We start from the raw sequence: 19,442 nt of genomic DNA on the forward strand, positions 1-19,442 counted from the left end.
CATATACTATGTGAATAAATGGAGAGTTTAGTAAAAGTTAACTCCATTTTTTTTGGTTTTTATCAGTGTGCTATATATACACACATACAGCTATGTATCAACTTCTTTTTAAATAAGTAAGCTCAGCTTCTACTAATGTTTAAAGCATTTGATGGTTTTGACAAAGTCAGTATTTCAAAATTTTAATACCTAAATGACAGTATCAAGTGATATTTTTAGAAAGAAAATCTTGTTTCAGTATCTTACAAAAAAGAGAGCTCTAGGAGGATACAGTTCTAAAAATAAACAAAGCTCTTTACTGAGTTTTCCAATTTACAAAGACTCCTCAACTAACCCTGGTTCATTGAGACTGCAGTCATCAACATGGGTATACAAAGAAGTCCAGTTCTGTCCATCTTTGGATACCTGGAAAACCCAATTTCTCAGTGCAGACCTTCCATAACCACGAGCATGACGAAGTGTATATGCTGATGGTACCACCCAGAGACCCAGATCTATGGCAAACCAGGCATTCTTATCATCATTGCTATGACAATTTAAAGCTGAATTGTCACGACTTAATATGTCTTCTAAGCGGCCATAAGGTAGATTTCTTCCTTCTGATGATGTTACTACTACAAGTCCATAAGCAGCTGGATTAACCCATTCATATGCAGTTCTACACAAAAACAAAGAAAATACTCTTAAGCAGTGTTAACAGTTAATACTATTAAAATAACTGCATTTGCTCAGACTAGCTTTTATCCACATAAAATTATATTAATTAAGAAAAATTCTACATTTAACAATTTAGGTATTTTTTTCTTCATAAAAAGTAATTTGGATGGTCTTAAATTTAACCTAAAAGACGAAATTCCTAAAACTGCAGGATACTCAGAGTGGTTAATTTTATTCTACTACCTAGAATTCTTTTTCCAGGTGAATGTTTTCAACCTACATTAAATAATGACTTACTTGGCATTTGTCCCAATCCAGTAAATGATTCCATTTTCATCAAAATCATGCTGGTGCCGAAATATAAAATTTTGGCCTTCTCTTAATTTTCGAACAAAAACAAATGAAGATCGGTCAAAATCATACCACTGCTTTGCTACCTAACCAAAGAAAATATGGAAGACACCTTAATTATGATATTTTGAAATGCAGTGCCCATTTGGTTCCTATCCCTTTAATGTGAATTATTTTATAATCAATATTCACTTAAGAATATTTGAAAAAGAAAAAAAACCCAGAAAATTCCATAATCATAGCACCCCACTATTAATATCAGAGAGTATTTCTTTAGTCTATTATTTCAATAGATAGAATAAAACAAAGTCTTGATCAAACTTTACAAAAACATTTTTCTCCTATCCGTCTGTATATATTATGATAGCTATATAATATTCAAATTAATGGAAGTAATTACCAACTTGATATTCCTTTATTTGATTAGCATTAAAGTTTTGTTCACTATTTGAGTATTAAAAATAACTATAATAGACATCTTTATGAAGAAACCATTTAGAGTGTATAAAGATTATTTTCTAAAATGGAATTACTAGGTTAAACTCTATTACTGTAACTCTGGAAAAATACTTCCCAAACCACTTTTCTAAAGGCCTAAACCAGAGCAAAGAATGCTTATTTCACCATTCCCTTGCCAGAAACTCACCATTTTTAAGAGATACTGTTCTAGAGATTCAACTGTAGCTAAGGGCTCCATCTTCAACATCCTGCCGGTCCTGTCTATCAATGCAGTTTCACCAGGTGCACGTTCCAACCGAAATCTTAATCTTCTTGTAAGTATCTACACAGAAATGATCAAAATGCTTCAGAAAATATTCTGTTTTCTTAGAATTTTGAAAATGAAAAATGTTACATAACACAGCAATTGAGATTTATAAAGTATAACATAAAGGAAGGATCAATGTCTGTTTTCTATTAAATGTTTTTTTTTAAAAGAGGTCCACTGAATAATATTTTCAAGAAAGAAACAAAGAAATTTACTTAGAATTTCTAAACAACTTCAAACATACATGGTTTAAATAAAATTATTCTGAAACACTTAATAGAAATATTACAACCCCTAACTGATAACTTGCAATTTTCCAAGTAAGTTATAAAAAGTAGCTAATTAACTTATGCTTTTAAAGCTAGAATATATTAAATAATCTATGGCTAATAAACTTAAAAAAATACAAGATAGCTTCCAATCCAATATGCTTTAGTAAATAAAACAAGTATGTGCTTCATTTCTGTATAAATCTTAACTAATTCCTTTAGACACATAATTAAATATTTACATGTACATTTGGAAAGCATTTCAGACTGCAAAATTACCAGGGGGCATATTCCCAGCCTTCCAATCTTTGTATCTTGCACAGTCTCCTAAAATGAGATACGTATAATAAAAGATGTTGGTGCTCCTAGGACTGTAAAAGTATAAGCAGGGGAATTTCCAGTCTTTGAGACCTATTTCTACCTCATTCATCTATCAAGGATAAAACCTTTAAAAGGGTAGACCAAAAAATCCCCTTGTTCCTCTATATTATTCTATCTGAAGTAAAGCACAAAGTAGACCTCTACATCTTGTTTAATATATACATCATGTCAGATATACTAATTATACTGTAACTCTATGAACAAGCTTTCTAGTCTGGGAGTCTAGTTGGCTTTGGTAACACTAATGGGTTCTTGGAGGTATGGTAAGTTTTTTGCCTTGAGTAGGCACTGTTATTGCAAATAGTTTTAGTCACTTATTAAAGGCCATATTTAAAAGAAACTATTTGATACAGTGGAATGCAGGATAGATCAAATAAAGGCAAGATTCAAGGCCAAAGAACATGCTAGAAAATACCAAAGTAACCTACAGAAGATGTGATAAAGATCTGTTTTGGAATATTAGCAGTAAGAATTATTTGTTTTGTCTGTTAATATCTGGATACTAGATGCTAACAAAAGAATAATTTAATGAATTAATAAGAATGTCAACCAAGTGACACTCAGGAAGAAAACAGGTTTTTTATAAAACCATGTGATAATGACAGATTTCAAAAATCAATAGAAATAGCTAAGGAAGGCCATCTGGTTCTAAACAATGACAGACAGAAAGCAAGAAAAAAAACCTGTGCCTAAAATATTTTCACATTTTCTCATATGTTGAGATACACTCAGAGACGAAGGGACTTAACTCATAATTCTAGAACAGAAGGACTCTCTTTACTGCTTTCCCACTGATAAGGTGTCTTTCGCCAAATATGACCTACCAAATATGATTTAAAACCTAAAATAAACATTAAAATACCAATACATTCAAGAGTCATTAAAAAGAACAATCAAATGTCATTAAAGGTTAAAGTCTTTAATGATTAAGCACAATCGTTCTTTAATAAAATATAAAAGTTTTTTGGTTTTGTTTTTTTAAAGAAAACTATCTAAGCCTGCTCCTAAATGCATTCAGCAATAACAGCAACTGCATTTTCCATGGTTACCTGGAGGTTATAAGTGGATCCTGGTGTATCATACAAATGGAGAGGTAGACGTTCAATAGATTCTAGTACAGCTATTAACTTTCGGATTAATGCAACAGCTGGTCGACTAGGAAAAAAATAATCGTTAAGAGCTTTTATATAAGTTCATGCTAAAGTTCATAAAGAAACTGTAATAACCAACCTCATATAGACCCCCTACTTTCTTTATTAATGCAAAGAGAAGTTTAATTTTGTATTAGACTACATGAGTAAGCAAAAATAATCTTATAACTCAATTTCTTCACTTAATAAAATATTTCATTTTTCTTATGAAATGTTCATCAGCTGCATTCAAAGTAATGTATAATTTGGGCTTCTCTGGTGGTGCAGTGGTTGGGAGTCCGCCTGCCGAGGCAGGGGACGCGGGTTCGTGCCCCGGTCCGGGAAGATCCCACATGCCGCAGAGCGGCTGGGCCTGTGAGCCATGGCCACTGGGCCTGCGCGTCCAGAGCCTGTGCTCCGCAACAGGAGAGGCCACAGCACAGCACTGAGAGGCCCGCGTACCGCAAAAAAAAAAGTAATGTATAATTTAACATGTAATTTATTTTTTAAAGTTTAAACAATTTTATTATATAATATCTGATACATATAAAAGAATATATAAAGCAGCAAAGTTTTGAAAATGACAGTATTGTTGGCAAGGCAACACTGGTATAATATTTCTGGAAAACAACATGACAATTTATATCAAAAACCTTTAAAACATCATCAATAACTCAGTAATACAATTTAAAGGAATTTATGTAAAAAGATGTTTCCACCAAGACACTTACATTTTAGTATTAGTAATAATTTGCAAACAGCCAATATGTTTAATAGACTATTTCAATAAATTATTATATATCCATATAATGTAATATGCACTCATTTAAAATGGTATTTAAAATTAATGGAATTAATTGAATTTCGCTTATTATTTTAAAAATTCAATCACATTCAAAAGTAATAAAATAGTAAAATGCACCTTCATCAACTCATGACCCAGCTTCAACAATTACCTACTAATAGCCAATTGATTTCTATCTATATCCCCACCCATTTCTCTCCTTCCTGTATATTTCAAAGAAAATGCCAGGGGACTTCCCTAGTGGCGCAGTGGTTAAGAATGTGCCTGCCAACGCAGGGTTCAAGTCCTGGTCTGGGAACATACCACGTGCCACGGAGCAACTAAGCCTGTGCTCGACATCTACTGAGCCTGTGCTCTAGAGCCCATGAGCCACAACTACTGAAGCCCACATACCTAGAGCCCACGCTCCACAACAAGAGAAGCCACTGCAATGAGAAGCCCGTGCACCACAACGAAGAGTAGCCCCCGCTCACTGCAACTACAAAAAGCCCACAGGCAGCAACAAAGACCCAATGCAGCCAAAAATAAAAATAAACAAATTTATAAAAAATTAAAAAAAAAAAGAAAATGCCAAATAACATATCATTTCACCCAGAAATACTCTGGGTATGTACCCCTACAAAAGGATTCTTAAAAAATAAAATAATATCATTGCCACACCTAAAAGGTAATGAACAATTACTACTTAATATCAACAAATATTTAATCAGTGTTCAAATTTCCACTTGTATCTTAAAGATTATCTAATTTAAAATAAGAGGTCAGTTGCATTCACAGCAGACATGTAATCTTCCTTTTATTCCATTAGATTAAAAAATACTTTAAAAATCTTTCCTTTTTTATCTATTTATAATATAAGCTACTTTTGTACTGAATAAAAAATTTCCTACTTTGTGTATAAACACTATACTAGGCTCTATTTTAAAGGAAAGCTATCAACTTGCAAACACTGCAAACATCAAATTAAAAGAAATTTGGGGATTTACCTTTCATCATCTTCATTTTCACTAAAGGCTGTTTTAAAAACATTTATTCTTTCTACCAGTTGACTACAATCTTGCTTCATATCTAAATCCATGCTCTAAAAAAAAAAAAAGGAAAAAAAAAGTTTTAGGGCTGTTACTGAAATTTATCAAAACACATTCTGCAAGATGAATATTAATATATTACAAAATTATCAATACAATATAAGTGAAATCATTATTTTCTTTCAATTAAAATTCTTTTCATTATATGACTAGTAGATCATGGCTAATATCTTCAGTGTTCATAATGAAGTGGCAATTATACTCCTTTTCTCAAAGTGTAGTGGTATGCAAGGTAATTTCAGATTATTTATGAACATTTTGCATTTTAACAGTACTATTTACATTAATTAGTATTAGAAAAAATATGACTGGTATATCAAAACAATGATTTCATAAATACTACTAAGTGATGCTATATCAATATAATTTTAATAAATGAGAATACAAATGGTAAAAATAATGAAGGAAACACGAGACACTGCAGTTAAAGTACAATGATTAAGATCAAGAAATTAAAATGGCAAACAGAACTAAAATGGGGAGAAAACCTTCACTTTTCATAATTTATTCTGTTAGAATTTGTTAAAATATAAGTGTGTGTGGGGGTGTATATATATATACACACCTTTCATTAAAATAAAGGAAAAAATTTTATCACAATAAAGAGATAGTAATGCAGTCTAAATCGAAGAGAAATATAAGGTTATTAGCAAATACATGTCAAATATTCACATAAACTTCCTAAATTGCCAATGCTCATAAATTAATTTTATGCAAATATTTTAGGTATTTAAAAAGGCCTATAGACTAACTCCATTTTATGTTATGAGGGAATCACAGCAGTGAATAATGTTAAATCTTAGGCTACTACAAGCAAGTGTTTTGTTCAAACAAATCTTGAACAAATTATAATCAGGTAACCAAAAAAATCTAAATAAACTCAATTATTTAATTCAACTGGCTCAAACTAATCATAAAACTTGAAAGGCTGGAAAAATTATAAATGTTAACATTTACTACTCAGTTTTTAATACATCTTGACAAAAACAAAGTAAATCTCGCTCTGTCAAAGCTATTTGTAATGAGGTGGATAGACCTAGAGTCTGTCATACAGAGTGAAGTAAGTCAGAAAGAGAGAGACAAATACCGTATGCTAACACATATATATGGAATTTAAAAAAAAAAAAAATGTCATGAAAAACCTAGGGGTGAAACAGGAATAAAGACACAGACTTACTAGAGAATGGACTTGAGGCTATGGGGAGGGGGAAGTGTAAACGGTGACAAAGCGATAAAGAGGTATGGACATATATACACTACCAAACGTAAGGTAGATAGCTAGTGGGAAGCAGCCGCATAGCACAGGGAGATCAGCTCGGTGCTTTGTGACCGCCTGGAGGGGTGGGATAGGGAGGGTGGGAGGGAGGGAGACGCAAGCGGGAAGAGATATGGGAATATATGTATATATATAACTGATTCATTTTGTTGTGAAGCTGAAACTAACATACCATTGTAAAGCAATTATACTCCAATAAAGATGTTAAAAAAAAAAAAAAAAAAAATTTTTTTTTTAACTATATACCTCATTCTGTACTACTTCATAAACTTACATTATTTAAAACAGTAAGAAGTGCTTGCACCAAGCCACTACTGCACATTTCATATGGTGAAATTGTGTTTTCATCCTTCAAAAGTACAATTAGATTTTCTAAAGCTGTCTTCATTAAATCTCTCCAAGTGTTCTCACTCTCAATACACTAAAAGAAACAAAATTTTTTTAAAAGACAATCGAAAAAACAAACAGGTCTTAACATACTTAATTTATCAGAGCATCAATTACCATGAAAATAAAATAGATACTAAATTAGATTAAGAAATTCAAATTATTAATGCAAATTATCTCTACCAGGCCTGGTAAACTCTTTTGTAAAGGGCCGACTGTAAATATTTTAGGCTTCACAGGCCACATCACATATCTTGGTCACACCTATTTAAGTCTGCCATTGTGGCCACTAAATCAGTCACGGACAATATGTAAATAAATGAGCATGGCTGTGAGCAATAAGACTACTATGGACACTGACTTTACACATGCATATAATTTTCAGGTATCATGAAATATTATTCTTACTTTTGATTTGTGTTCAACCATTTAGAAATGTAAAAACCCTTCTTACCTCACAAAACCATAAAAAATTTAGCCCATGGGTGATAATTTTCTGACCCCCTAATCAATACCCAGAATATAAAATTTTATCACAATAAAGAGATAGTAACGCAGGAAAAAAGGAAACCAAGATCACTGTGTGTCATAAAATCTAGAGGCTAACATACTTGTCTATTTGTATGAAGTTCCCAAGATGACTCTAACTGAGTTGCTATGTTTCTGAGTGTTACCACTACTCCACGAGGCATGCTTTCAACAGCTTTAAAGTGGTCATCATATAAATCTCGAGCCATAGTTCGTACCTACCAAAATAAAAATAGTAAATGTGAATCTTTACTACAATTAATAATTTTACCAAATCTTCCTTTTAAATATATACATGCAACCTTTAGAATTAAGATGTTTGTGCCAGTATCAAGTTCCAAAAAATGTTACTACTTCTATTCATATACATCAAGAAGTTCTCACGGTTGAAAAACTACTCTAGCAGATTTTAGCAATGTCAAATCGAAGAACTTATAATTTTAAGTTTTAAACTTTGTATTCATATACCAAATAGGAGCTTATTTCATTTAAATCAAATTAAACCTATAAAAAGGTCACTTCGCTCTTTTTAATAAAAGTAACCTGTTTTATGGTGAACCAATTAGAAAATACAAATAAGCAAAAAAAAAAAGAAAGAAAGAAAGAAAGAAAATTAAACCATCTATAATTCCATCAACTGAAGTTGAACCTTTTAACATTCTGGGTGTACTTTAGGTTATTATGTCTTTTTTCTATTTATTCACACAAAGTATATATGATGCTCATATATTTATACATTTCATCAAGAGAAAGAATGACTGTATTATCAGTTTGGGTACTAATTACCTCTCATTTAAGTTAAATTAATGTTATTTGAGAGAGAAACCCACACATGTCCAAGGCTTGGGTCTGATGAAATTTAGTATGTAACATTCTTTAAAATATATGCTTAAATAATGTAAATTTAAGATTTATGTGATTTCATTTAAATCATAAGCACAGCTCTAATGTAACAAAAAATTTCACTCCCTAAATGAATTAATAGTACCTTCCCATTCTATTTTAGTATGCCTTTCAGAATTAAAAGGTAAGTTCTGGATATCAGACAACACTGAAGAAAATATTCCTTTATAAACAATATTAAGAAATAAAAACAGGTTAAAACTAATAGTTAAAATTATTTTTACCTAAAATTACTATATGTTGATATATACTACTTTCATATGCAAAAGAGCCACATGATCACTGATTTACTACTGATTTCAAGGATCTGAATCAATAATCATATTTTTTTAAGAAAATGAAACTACAGGACTGAGACTATATCCTCATTGATTTACTTTTCTTTTGTACTGTATAAGTTCAGTTCCCTGGGAGTTAATCTAGATTTGTTGGTTAATACAACACCAAAAAAGTTTTTATTCCAAAAAACTCCTGAGAAAGCTGACCGGTAGCTTTATAAAAATTACAGCTGAGCCTCATTATTTGAGAATTTAATGTTTGTGAAATCAACTAGTCACTAAAATTCATTTGTAATCCACAAATCAATACTTGCAGCACTTTTCACAGTCATTTTTCGGCAAGCACAGTGCAGCAAAAACTTTAAAAATGTGGGCTTCCCTGGTGGCGCAGTGGTTGGGAGTCCGCCTGTCGATGCAGGGGACACGGGTTCGTGCCCGGGTCTGGGAAGATCCCACATGCCGCGGAGCGGCTGGGCCCGTGAATCCGGAGCCTGTGCTCCGCAACGGGAGAGGCCACAACAGTGAGAGGTCCGCGCACCGCAAAAAAAAAAAAAAACTTTAAAAATGTGACCAGAGCCTCACAGGAACCTAAACCTGTATTTCTCCAAGAAACAATGGTTCAGTATTCATGGCAGCTTTATAGAACATAACTATCATGAAAATGAAAATTGTATTTAGTTCAAATTCCTTTTACCATCTAATGGCTACCTTCAATTGAGATATTTCTTCCTCAAATGCCCTTAAGATATCCTGAATTGGAAAAAAACCTCTGGCTTCACACTCTTTTTTGAAAAACACAGAAGCAATCATGGAATAATATATATAGCTATAGAGGTAATATACATTTATAAATTAAAGAAAGCAAGAGAGAGACAGAGAGAGAAAAAGAAAGCAAGCAAGCAAGCAAGCAAGCAATTTTCTTTCCTAGGTCTAGCATGTGGAAATGTGGAATATCTTTGGGATAGCCTAGCAAATTTACAACTGGAAATGAAGACATGAATGAATATATATAATATATATAACATATATATATTATATAATATAGTGCTCCAAATAAAACCCCTTATGACTATTCCTATGGCCAAAGCCACGTAAGTACCCCCCTATCCCAATCACCCAAAAGCATTCTTCACATACTATATGAAAAAACTATATCATTATTTTAGGTAAAATAAAAATGTGTCATCAGAAGATACTGAATCTAACTATGAGATTTTATTTTCTCTTTTAAAAATTAAAAAATTCAAGAACAAATGATATAATAAAGATGGACATATAATGGCTTGGGACTTCCCTGGGTCCAGTGGTTAACACTCTGCCCTCCCAATACAGGGGGCCCGGGTTCGAACGCTGGTCAGGAAACTAGATCCCATATGCTGCGACTAAGAGTTCGCATGCTGCGACTAAGAGTTTGCCTGCCACAACTAACAGTTCGCATGCCACAACTAAGAGTTCCCATGCCTCATCTAAAGAGCCCACATGCTGCATCTGAGGATCCTGCATGCTGCAACTGAAGATCCAGCATGCCACAACCAAGAACTCGCATACAGCAGTGAAGATCCCGAGTGCCACAACTAAGACCTGGCAGAGCCGAATAAATGAATGAATGAATGAATAAATAAATAAATATTATTTTAAAAAAAGAAATATAGAGACATGGATGTAGGAAACAAACGTATGGACACCAAGGGGGGTGGAAAGTGGGGTGGGGTGGGGTAGGATGAACTGGGAGATTGGGACTGACATATATACACTAATATGTATAAAACATAACTAATAAGAAACTGCTGTATAGCACAGGGAACTCTACTTTGCTTCACTGTACAGTAGAAACTAACATAACATTGGAAAACAACTATACCCCAATTTAAAAAAAAAAAAGAAAGAGAAATATAATGGCTTTATTTTTGAAAAAACCAATGCATAATAAATGGATAGAATTTAAAAATTAGTAATATGAGTCAATAACATATTTGCTCCTGGAGTCAGTAACATATTTGCTCCTGTATCTTTTTGAAACAGTGGTTTCATCTGAGATGGCCATTAAACTAAGCATCAAATTATCTGAATCTAGAACCAGGAATTCAAACTGATTCATCACGAAGTATTAAATCAAGACTGTAAATTATAATAATGCATTTTCAATCCCACTACATCACTAAAAATACTATCATTAATCATAATTAAAGCATGAGTTTAAAGTTTCTGTGACATTAATAACTCACATAATTTTAAAATAATTTAAATTTTATACTTTGTCTCAATTTTGTTTCTATTTTAATGTTGGTGTTTACTTATAGTATAAAAACTGTAAGTTTTTTTATACTTATAATATAAAAACTATAAGTGTTTACTTATAGTATAAAAACTATATGTAAATGTATACATATTGCAGAAAATAATAAGCACAGAAAGAGGAAAACTAAAAATACATTAGATTAGGGTAGCTTATGTTACATGGCTCAATTTTTTAAATGCCTACGATCTACCCCTGAAGCCTTGCTACATCAGTATAAAAGACAAAAAACAAAGCAAATCCCATAAATAATACCTTTTGCTTAGTTTTTTCTAACTTAGATTTTAGTTTTCTGCCTCTTTTGCCAGTCCAGCCAGTCACAAATTCTGAACCTTAAAAAAAAAAAAAAAAAGTTATTTCACAGAACATATTTTATTGCAATTTAACATATTCATTTATTCTTATCTGTTAAACTGACATACCTACATACTTACCCAGAGAAGTTTCTGCAGTAAATGAATGCTTGGTTCCTCTATTAGATTCAAACACAAAACCAGGTAAATCTTCTTTCAGTATCGTTGCTTGCTGGCCATCTGAGTTATGAATAGCAATTTCTCCTTCTTTCAAACATGTTAGTGACCAATTCCCTACAGTGAGTTTAGCGGGTCCTGGTGCTGAGAGTATAGGTTGACTTGAAGTAGATGGCTTTACTTGGCCTCGAGCTCTTTGTAACTTCTCTAAGAATTCACTTCTGCTTTCTATAAAGACAAAATGTTTGTTTTAAAACTTCATTCCTTTCAAATATTCCATTTTTTTAAGGAAACTACCTATTGAAATATCAATTTTGTTAAAAAACTTTCATCAAAGTTTTGTTCTGATATACTCTCACTGGTTTGATATTATTTAGGTTCAAGCATTAAAACAATCCTACAGCCATAATTTTTTTTCAGTAGAAGGCTTTTGGGAAAAGATATAATTTGAGACAGCATCACACATGTGCAGTTCATCATTACGTGATAAGAGGCACCTTTACCTAAAGGATGGAGACGGTAAAAGTAGATATTGATACAATGCTATTCCTTGTCTCGTACAATAAAAAAGTATGAAATGCTTTCATGGTACAATCATTTTTCTCTGTTAATATTAAAGAAATGGCCATATGATCATCAAGTACATGCTATTGCTATGACAATGGTGGCAAAAATATGAGCAGAAAAACAAATTATCAAAATCACAGAAACTAGTAAAACATTTTAACAGAAACAAAATATTACCTGAACTATCCGATCCACCTTCAGGACTACCGCTTGAATACATGGTGGCAAGTTTTCCATCCAAGATAAATCTAAACCATCCATTACTGCCATTAGATAGTTCCAAGGCTGCTGCATCACTCCATATATATAAGCAGTCCCTTCCCCTAATGATGGACCAGTCTCTCCAATGATATGGCTTACCCTGCTGCAATTCTTTAGCATCTTCCTGTGGTTCATCTTCCTAAATGTGTAAAATTATTCAATGAAACGTGGGAAATAACTTATATTCCAAATATTCATAAGTACTTAAAAAAACATGACCATGAATCAAATTCAGAATTAAAACATCCTGAATATAATATTCATCTGCCTGTATTTTAATACACAGTCTGATTCAACTAATTACCTATAATCTTAAAAGTCCATCCTAAAAAAAAGTCAAGAAATTCACATAATAACCAAAGTTATAACATTTCCAGGTATAACGGTAAAGAAGACAAATGGATTAGGTTTACACACAATTAGCTAATTATCTAGGACTTGATAAACTCACCATATCTCTGGGCCTAACAGATTATTTGTAAAAAATGAATGTTTACACTAGATTAATGGTATCCAAACCTAGGGTGCAAAAGAATGACCAGAAATGTGTTTTAACAATATAATTTATAAGTTCCCAACCTTAGCCAAGTGAATCAAATATACTGGATTATTCCTATAATCATCAAAACGTTAGCTATAGCGTGTTTAAAAGAAAAATAACTTGTAAACACTGTTTGCCTACCCCGGCATCAAAAAAATTTTTATTCTGTTGACAACATTTAATATTAAGAATATTCATCATTAACATATATGATCTTGGCATGTGTGTGCATGCATGCGTATATGGGTAAAGTACTTTTAAACTTTATGAAGACTTATTATACTTAAAATTGTTTTAAATGTATCTTTTACATGCTTCTTCCCTGAAGTAGTACTTAGCTTATAACACTAAAATAAGATTATAAAATATGGATTATAAATTTCCCTAAACATAGTACTTGTGCTCCAGGCCATGATAGGTTAATAAGGATCAAGACTTGCCTATCCACTGTCAACTAAAAAAAACACACAAAATACATGAAAAAGTGTTTTCAAATACTGGACAACAAGCAACACAGGACTGCATGATCTCCCAGAAAACAGAAACAAATAAGGTAAGCCCCTTAGGCTCAGACAGAGTTTCTGGCTAAGGTCTTAAGAAGAAGGAACACAGAGGCCAGCAGTGTAAGTTGAGGAAATGGAGATCTGTGTTTGAAGAGATTAAGGCAAATGGAATATGTGGTGGATGAGTTCAGGATCAGGGAGTCAAGCACAAAAAGCCTCTAGAAATGTGCAAAGCGGTCACCAGAACATCTCTACTGAGTACCAGCCCATCTGTGTACAGGTGATGTTCCATAAGGCAGGGCAAAGAATGACTTGAAAATGGTAAGGTGAACAATTCAGAGGTCACACATGGTCAGACATTTGCATTCCTAACAGCCAGAGTGGAAAATCATCATACCAACAGTTCAAAATTTTTCCAAATGTGATGTAACTGTAAGCCCACAGACCAAAAAACATTAAATAATCCCGAACAGGGGCAGAAAACCCACATGTGCATGCACACACACAAACCAAACAGCTAAGCACATCAAAGTCAAATTGCTAAAAACAAGTTATAAAGTCTTAAAAACAGCCAGAGGAAGAAAACGTCTCAGTAGAGACTATGCACATCAGGTGACAATGAAATATCTCTTCAAGTGCTGGAAAATGATCAGCCAAGAGTCCCTGTAGGAACTGAAAATGTCCATTGAAAATGAAGGCCAAGGGACTTCACGGGTGGTGCGGTGGTGAAGAATCCACCTGCCAGTGCTGGGGACATGGGTTCGAACCTTGGTCCAGGAAGATCCCATGTGCCACAGAGCAACTAAGCCCGTGCACCACAACTACTGAGCCTGTGCTCTAGAGCCTGCGAGACACAACTAGTGAAGCCTGCGTGCCTAGAGCCCGTGCTCCTCAACAAGAGAAGCCACCACAATGAGAAACCCGCGCATGGCAACAAAGAGTAGCTGCCACTCACTGCAACTAGAGAATGCCCGCATGCAGCAACGAAGACCCAACACGGCATAAATAAATAAATATATTTATAAAATAGAAAAAAAAAATGAAGGCCAAAATTAGTCCACTTAGGACTTCATGCTTCCACTGCAGGGGGTAGGGTTTCAATCTATGGTCAGAGAACTAAGATCCCACAAGCCACGCAGCGCAGCCAAAAAACAAACAAAAGAAGAAGGTATTTTCAAAGAATAAAGATAAATCTCAAAGAATTTTCTGGCTTGTCTTCTCATTTCCAGATAATGTATTTTGGGGACTTCCCTGGTGGTCCAGTGGCTAAGATTCCACTCCGAATGCAGGGGGCCCGGGTTCGATCCCTGATCAGGGAACTAGATCCCACGTGCCGCAACTAAAAGTTCGCATGCTGCAACTAAAAGATCCTGCATGTCTCAACTAAAGACCCTGCATGCTACAATGAAGATCCCGTGTGCTGCAACTAAGACCCCGTGCAGCCCAATAAATATATTAAAAAATAATAATGTAGTGTGAAGAACAAAGGTTTAATTTTAATGAAAACAAAATTTTTTTGTTCTTTTATAATCTTTTAATGTCCTAAGAAATCTCTGTCAAGCTCAAGGTCACTAAGATTTTCTTCTTTTTCCTCTAAGAAGCCTTACAGTTTTAGCCCATCCATTTCAGTTCATGATTTCTTTTTTTGTTATAAGGGGTAAGATTTCATATTTCTGCATATGTTATCCACTTGTTCAAGCATCATTTTTAAAGAGACCATCCTTTTGTGACTGAATTATCTTAGCACTTTCTTTGAACAATTGACCATATATGTGTGGGTCATTAATCTATTTTTACACCACTACCACACTTTCTTGCTTACTACAGCTTTATAATAAGACTTGAAATCTGCTGGTGTATGTCCTTCAACTTTGTTCATTTTCAAGGATGCTTTGGCTATTGTAGGTTCCTATCATTTTCATATAAATGTTTGCTTGTTAACTTCTACAAAGACTGCTGGATCTGTAACCTATTTCTTGAATGAAAGAATTCCAGGGGGATGAACCCAGATATCACTTCTTGTTTTGTTTTTTGTTAAATCTCCAGTAATTTAGGAAACACACGTATACACTAAACCACTCAGGATTCTGCAATTACCATACCCTACCATTCTCTCAAAACTGTTAATACTCAGTCACTAATATGTAGGAAGCATTCACTAAATGGTAGGACTAAATCATTGCTGGCAATTGGTAGAGACAAATAAGGCATAGTTTTAAATATGCAATCTAAGGCAAGAATTATCGATAGGTAGTGAAACTAGTGGATAAAAGTTTAAAGAGAAACTGCGTATTTGCACAGTCTCAAATTATCTCCCCACAAATTACTTATTAATTACAAAAGGGAAAAAGTATCTTTACAGGGCTTCCCTGGTGGCTCAGTGGTTGAGAGTCCGCCTGCCGATGCAGGGCACACGGGTTCGTGCCCCGGTCCGGGAGGGTCCCACATGCCGTGGAGCGGCTGGGCCCGTGAGCCATGGCCGCTGGGCCTGCACGTCCGGAGCCTGTGCTCCGCAATGGGAGGGGCCACAGCAGTGAGAGGCCCGTGTACCGCAAAAAAAAAAAATCTTTACAATAGAGAAACCTGGTAGAAACAAACACAACCAACTGATCCAAGTTAACATCAACAGCAAGAGCGCAAACAGACATCATGTGCCTCTAAAAAGGCACATTTTACACATGAGAAGGCCATAACATCACCTCTATAGTCTTTCTGCTTAAAAACACACAACCTGAATCTAGTTATGAAGAAACATGGCACAAACACAACGTGAGGGTCATTGTCCAAATTAAGTGGTCTGTCCTCTTCAAAAAAATGCCAAGGCTACGAAAGAAAAAGAAACGCTGAGAAATGGAACAACATGACAACGAAATGTACTGTGCTCCTAGACTGGATTCTGGGGTGGGGGGGTGGTGGCGTGGTGGCGTGGGCCGTAGGAGTGCATTGCTATTAGGGCAATGGCAAATTTGAATATTGTCTCTGGATTAGATAACATTTTCTATAAATATTAAATTTCCTGATTTTAATAACTATACTAGGATTCTATAAGACAATGTCCTGGTTTTTTGGTGAAGATTTTAGGTATAAAAAGGGGCACTGACTTCCCTGGCGATCCAGTGGTTAAGACTCCGTGCTTCCACTGCAGAGGGCACGGGTTCAATCCCTATTTAGGGAAGTTCCACATGCCACGAGGTGCGGCCAAAACAAAACAAAAATAAATAAATAAATTTACAAAAAGGGGCACTATGTATCCAGCTTCTCTCAAATTATATATTTTATTATTATCATCATTATTATTACTATTTTGGCCATACCACGTGGCTTATGGGATCTTAGTTCCCCGACCAGGGATCGAACCCGGGCGCTTGGCAGTGAAAGCTCGGAGTCCCAATCCCTGGACCGCCAGGAAATTCCCTCAAAAAATATATTTTAAATGTGCGTGTACACGTGTGTCTTTGTAAGTAACAAAGCAAATGGAGCAAAATGTCAATAATTAGTGATTTTGGATAGAGGATGTTCTGATATTCTTTATTTGCAACTTTTCTTCAAGTTTTGAATTTTACCAATGATGTATTTTAAAAGAAAAGTGACCAAATTTTAAAAAATTATAATACTACTCCATACTGCCATTATTTTGTCAAAACCCATTGTAACTGGAACTACATTTCCTCAAAAGAAACCCTATTCCTGATAGATACCACTGCAATTAAGACCACTCACTTTTTCTGGTTTTGATTCCTCTTCATTCTCATCATCAGAGGAAGGACCTGCCAAAGTTGACACTTTGCTAATTACACCAAGTCTGGCTAGCTGATCCAAAAAAATATCACCACCTTTATCTACTAAGTCCCTTATGATTTGCAAAGCCAGCAAGTGGCCATCATCGTCGTCCTGGGGGGAAAAAAAAGGAAATCAAGGGAAAATGATAAAAATAAGTTTAGTTGTGTGGAGTAGACAAACGCAATCATTTGTACAGACAAAATGATTTAATAAAATTAGGACACAAGTTAAATTATTTTACTGACTACTATCTAATGGGAATTAAAGCTACAGGAATTTCAACAAAGATAATAAACTAACCTCTTGATCAAGAACTGTTGCAGTGATTTCCACTAGTACTGTAGGCAAATTGTGACCAACATCAGAATCACAAACTTCTTTCAAGAGTGCTTCAGAGCAAAAATGAATCATTTTTCGAATCAGAGCAAGACTTGCTTTCCTTGAAAAGTAAAAAAAGAATTTTAGTTAGCCATGGTGAGAAGCTAAAATAAAACAAAATGCAACACTAATGAAAACCAAAATATCCAATTTAAGCTTTAAATACTCTGCTAAAATATACACTTAATAAACGAATACAATTAATAAGAAGCTACTGAATAGCACAGGGAATTCTATTCAATACTCTGTAATGACCTATATGGGAACAGAATAAAAAAAAATGGATATATGTGTATCTACAACTGACTCACTTTGCTGTACAGCAGAAACTAACACAACATTGTAAATCAACTATACTCCAATAAAAAAAATTTTTTTTTTAAAGAATACAAAAAACTAAGACAATACTAGCACTAGGTTTATGTTCACTTTTTGAGGGAATTTCATTTTTCTACTATTAATATATTGAGCTCATTAAAAACAATTATTTTTGTAATTTTCTTACATGTGCTATTTTATATTAACCAGCATGACTGTTAACATGCCATGATAATTTTAGAAAATCAAAAGTAACACAATTACTAATAAATGGCATCTATAACCCCAAATATAAAACTCTTAACTTAAAACACCTGATGGTTTATATGGAACTCTTATTTCAAATTAAGGATTTTTGTCCTTTGTCAAATTTAAAACATGTTCATTATAATATTCTCATATAAATGAGATCCTAGTAATCCCATGCCCTTAAATATTCCCATTGTTAACAACTTGGCATGACTCCTTTCCCTTTTATTATCCACTGCTTTACTTAGAACACAGAAGATACTCAATGTCACACAAACTAACCTCAATTTTATAAGTGATTTGTTCTTTCAAAATAAAATACACAAATATCCACACACATTTAAATTATAATACACTGGTCTATTACATAAAAGTCAATAATGCTTTTAACACATGTTTTCTGAGCATCTAACAATAGTCTGTGTGCCAAGCTGTACATATCATTGCCCTTGAGGTGAGTTCTCCACAGGAAGGATGGAGAGGCAAAAATCACTATCGAAATCCAAGAGAGGTATCTGACAGCTGTATTCCTACAGAATGTGGTCTTGATGTATTTCATAACTCTCTCTAGGTGAATTTCATGTATTCTTTAATTTTAAAACATGTTTTATTACAAATTCAAGTACATTAGAGAAAATAGTAGGCAGATGGAGGGCAAACTGCCCTAACAGGATTAGTTCCTTCCAGTGTTCGTTAATGGCAATTTATATTTGGTTGCAAAATCAGTATTTATGTATAATAATAATTTTATATCATGATTTACTTGAATTAAAATAGCGTAAGAATGTTTCTATGTTGTCTACCTACCTATCAGGCTATGTGTCACTACAATGCTGAGTCATAATAAGCCAGGAACACCTGTATATATTTTAAAAACTTTACACCCTCATTTAATCCATCCACCAAACCCACTATTAAGTAGGTTTTATTAGCTCAGTTTTACAGATGAAAAAACATGAGACAAAAAAAGGTAATTCTACTAAGGTCACAGGGCTAATAAATTAAAGCCTCAACTCAAACTCATCTCTTAACCAGTACACTATGCATAATATTCATAACATAAAATTTTCCTGCTTATCACTATTATATAAATCATAAGCATTCAGCTTACTGGCTTTTCTATTATAAATAGCACTATTTTTGGTGAACAGTTTTATTTCTTCAGTAGAGGGATTCTTGGATCCAAGAGTCTAAATATTTTCGTACGTACTGAATGTGCATCAATACTGAATCTATACTCAGCAAACTGATTTTTTAAAA

At 33.8% G+C, this 19,442-nt stretch overlaps 1 protein-coding gene across 5 annotated transcripts in view; it reads right to left on the reverse strand.

Moving 5' to 3' along the window:
- HECTD1 (HECT domain E3 ubiquitin protein ligase 1) overlaps positions 1-19,442 on the reverse strand; it is a 91,451-nt gene that overhangs the window by 29,761 nt on the left and 42,248 nt on the right. For 4 of the 5 annotated variants that reach the window (XM_027110991.1, XM_027110995.1, XM_027110993.1 and 1 more), the window contains exons 11-22: positions 17,538-17,676; positions 17,178-17,348; positions 12,330-12,552; positions 11,550-11,813; positions 11,371-11,447; positions 7,722-7,856; positions 6,998-7,144; positions 5,346-5,440; positions 3,474-3,579; positions 1,655-1,789; positions 955-1,094; positions 335-658 (exon numbers count right to left, since the gene is read on the reverse strand). In XM_027110991.1, the coding sequence (XP_026966792.1) occupies positions 335-658; positions 955-1,094; positions 1,655-1,789; positions 3,474-3,579; positions 5,346-5,440; positions 6,998-7,144; positions 7,722-7,856; positions 11,371-11,447; positions 11,550-11,813; positions 12,330-12,552; positions 17,178-17,348; positions 17,538-17,676 (1,956 nt within the window). The remainder of the gene's footprint in view (positions 1-334; positions 659-954; positions 1,095-1,654; positions 1,790-3,473; positions 3,580-5,345; positions 5,441-6,997; positions 7,145-7,721; positions 7,857-11,370; positions 11,448-11,549; positions 11,814-12,329; positions 12,553-17,177; positions 17,349-17,537; positions 17,677-19,442) is intronic. The other variant, XM_027110994.1, reaches the window with a different exon arrangement.

Source organism: Aethalodelphis obliquidens, unplaced genomic scaffold, assembly GCF_003676395.1.
Source record: "Aethalodelphis obliquidens isolate GAN/ISIS:26980383/991018 unplaced genomic scaffold, ASM367639v1 scaffold10, whole genome shotgun sequence".
NCBI classification, from domain to species: domain Eukaryota; kingdom Metazoa; phylum Chordata; class Mammalia; order Artiodactyla; family Delphinidae; genus Aethalodelphis; species Aethalodelphis obliquidens.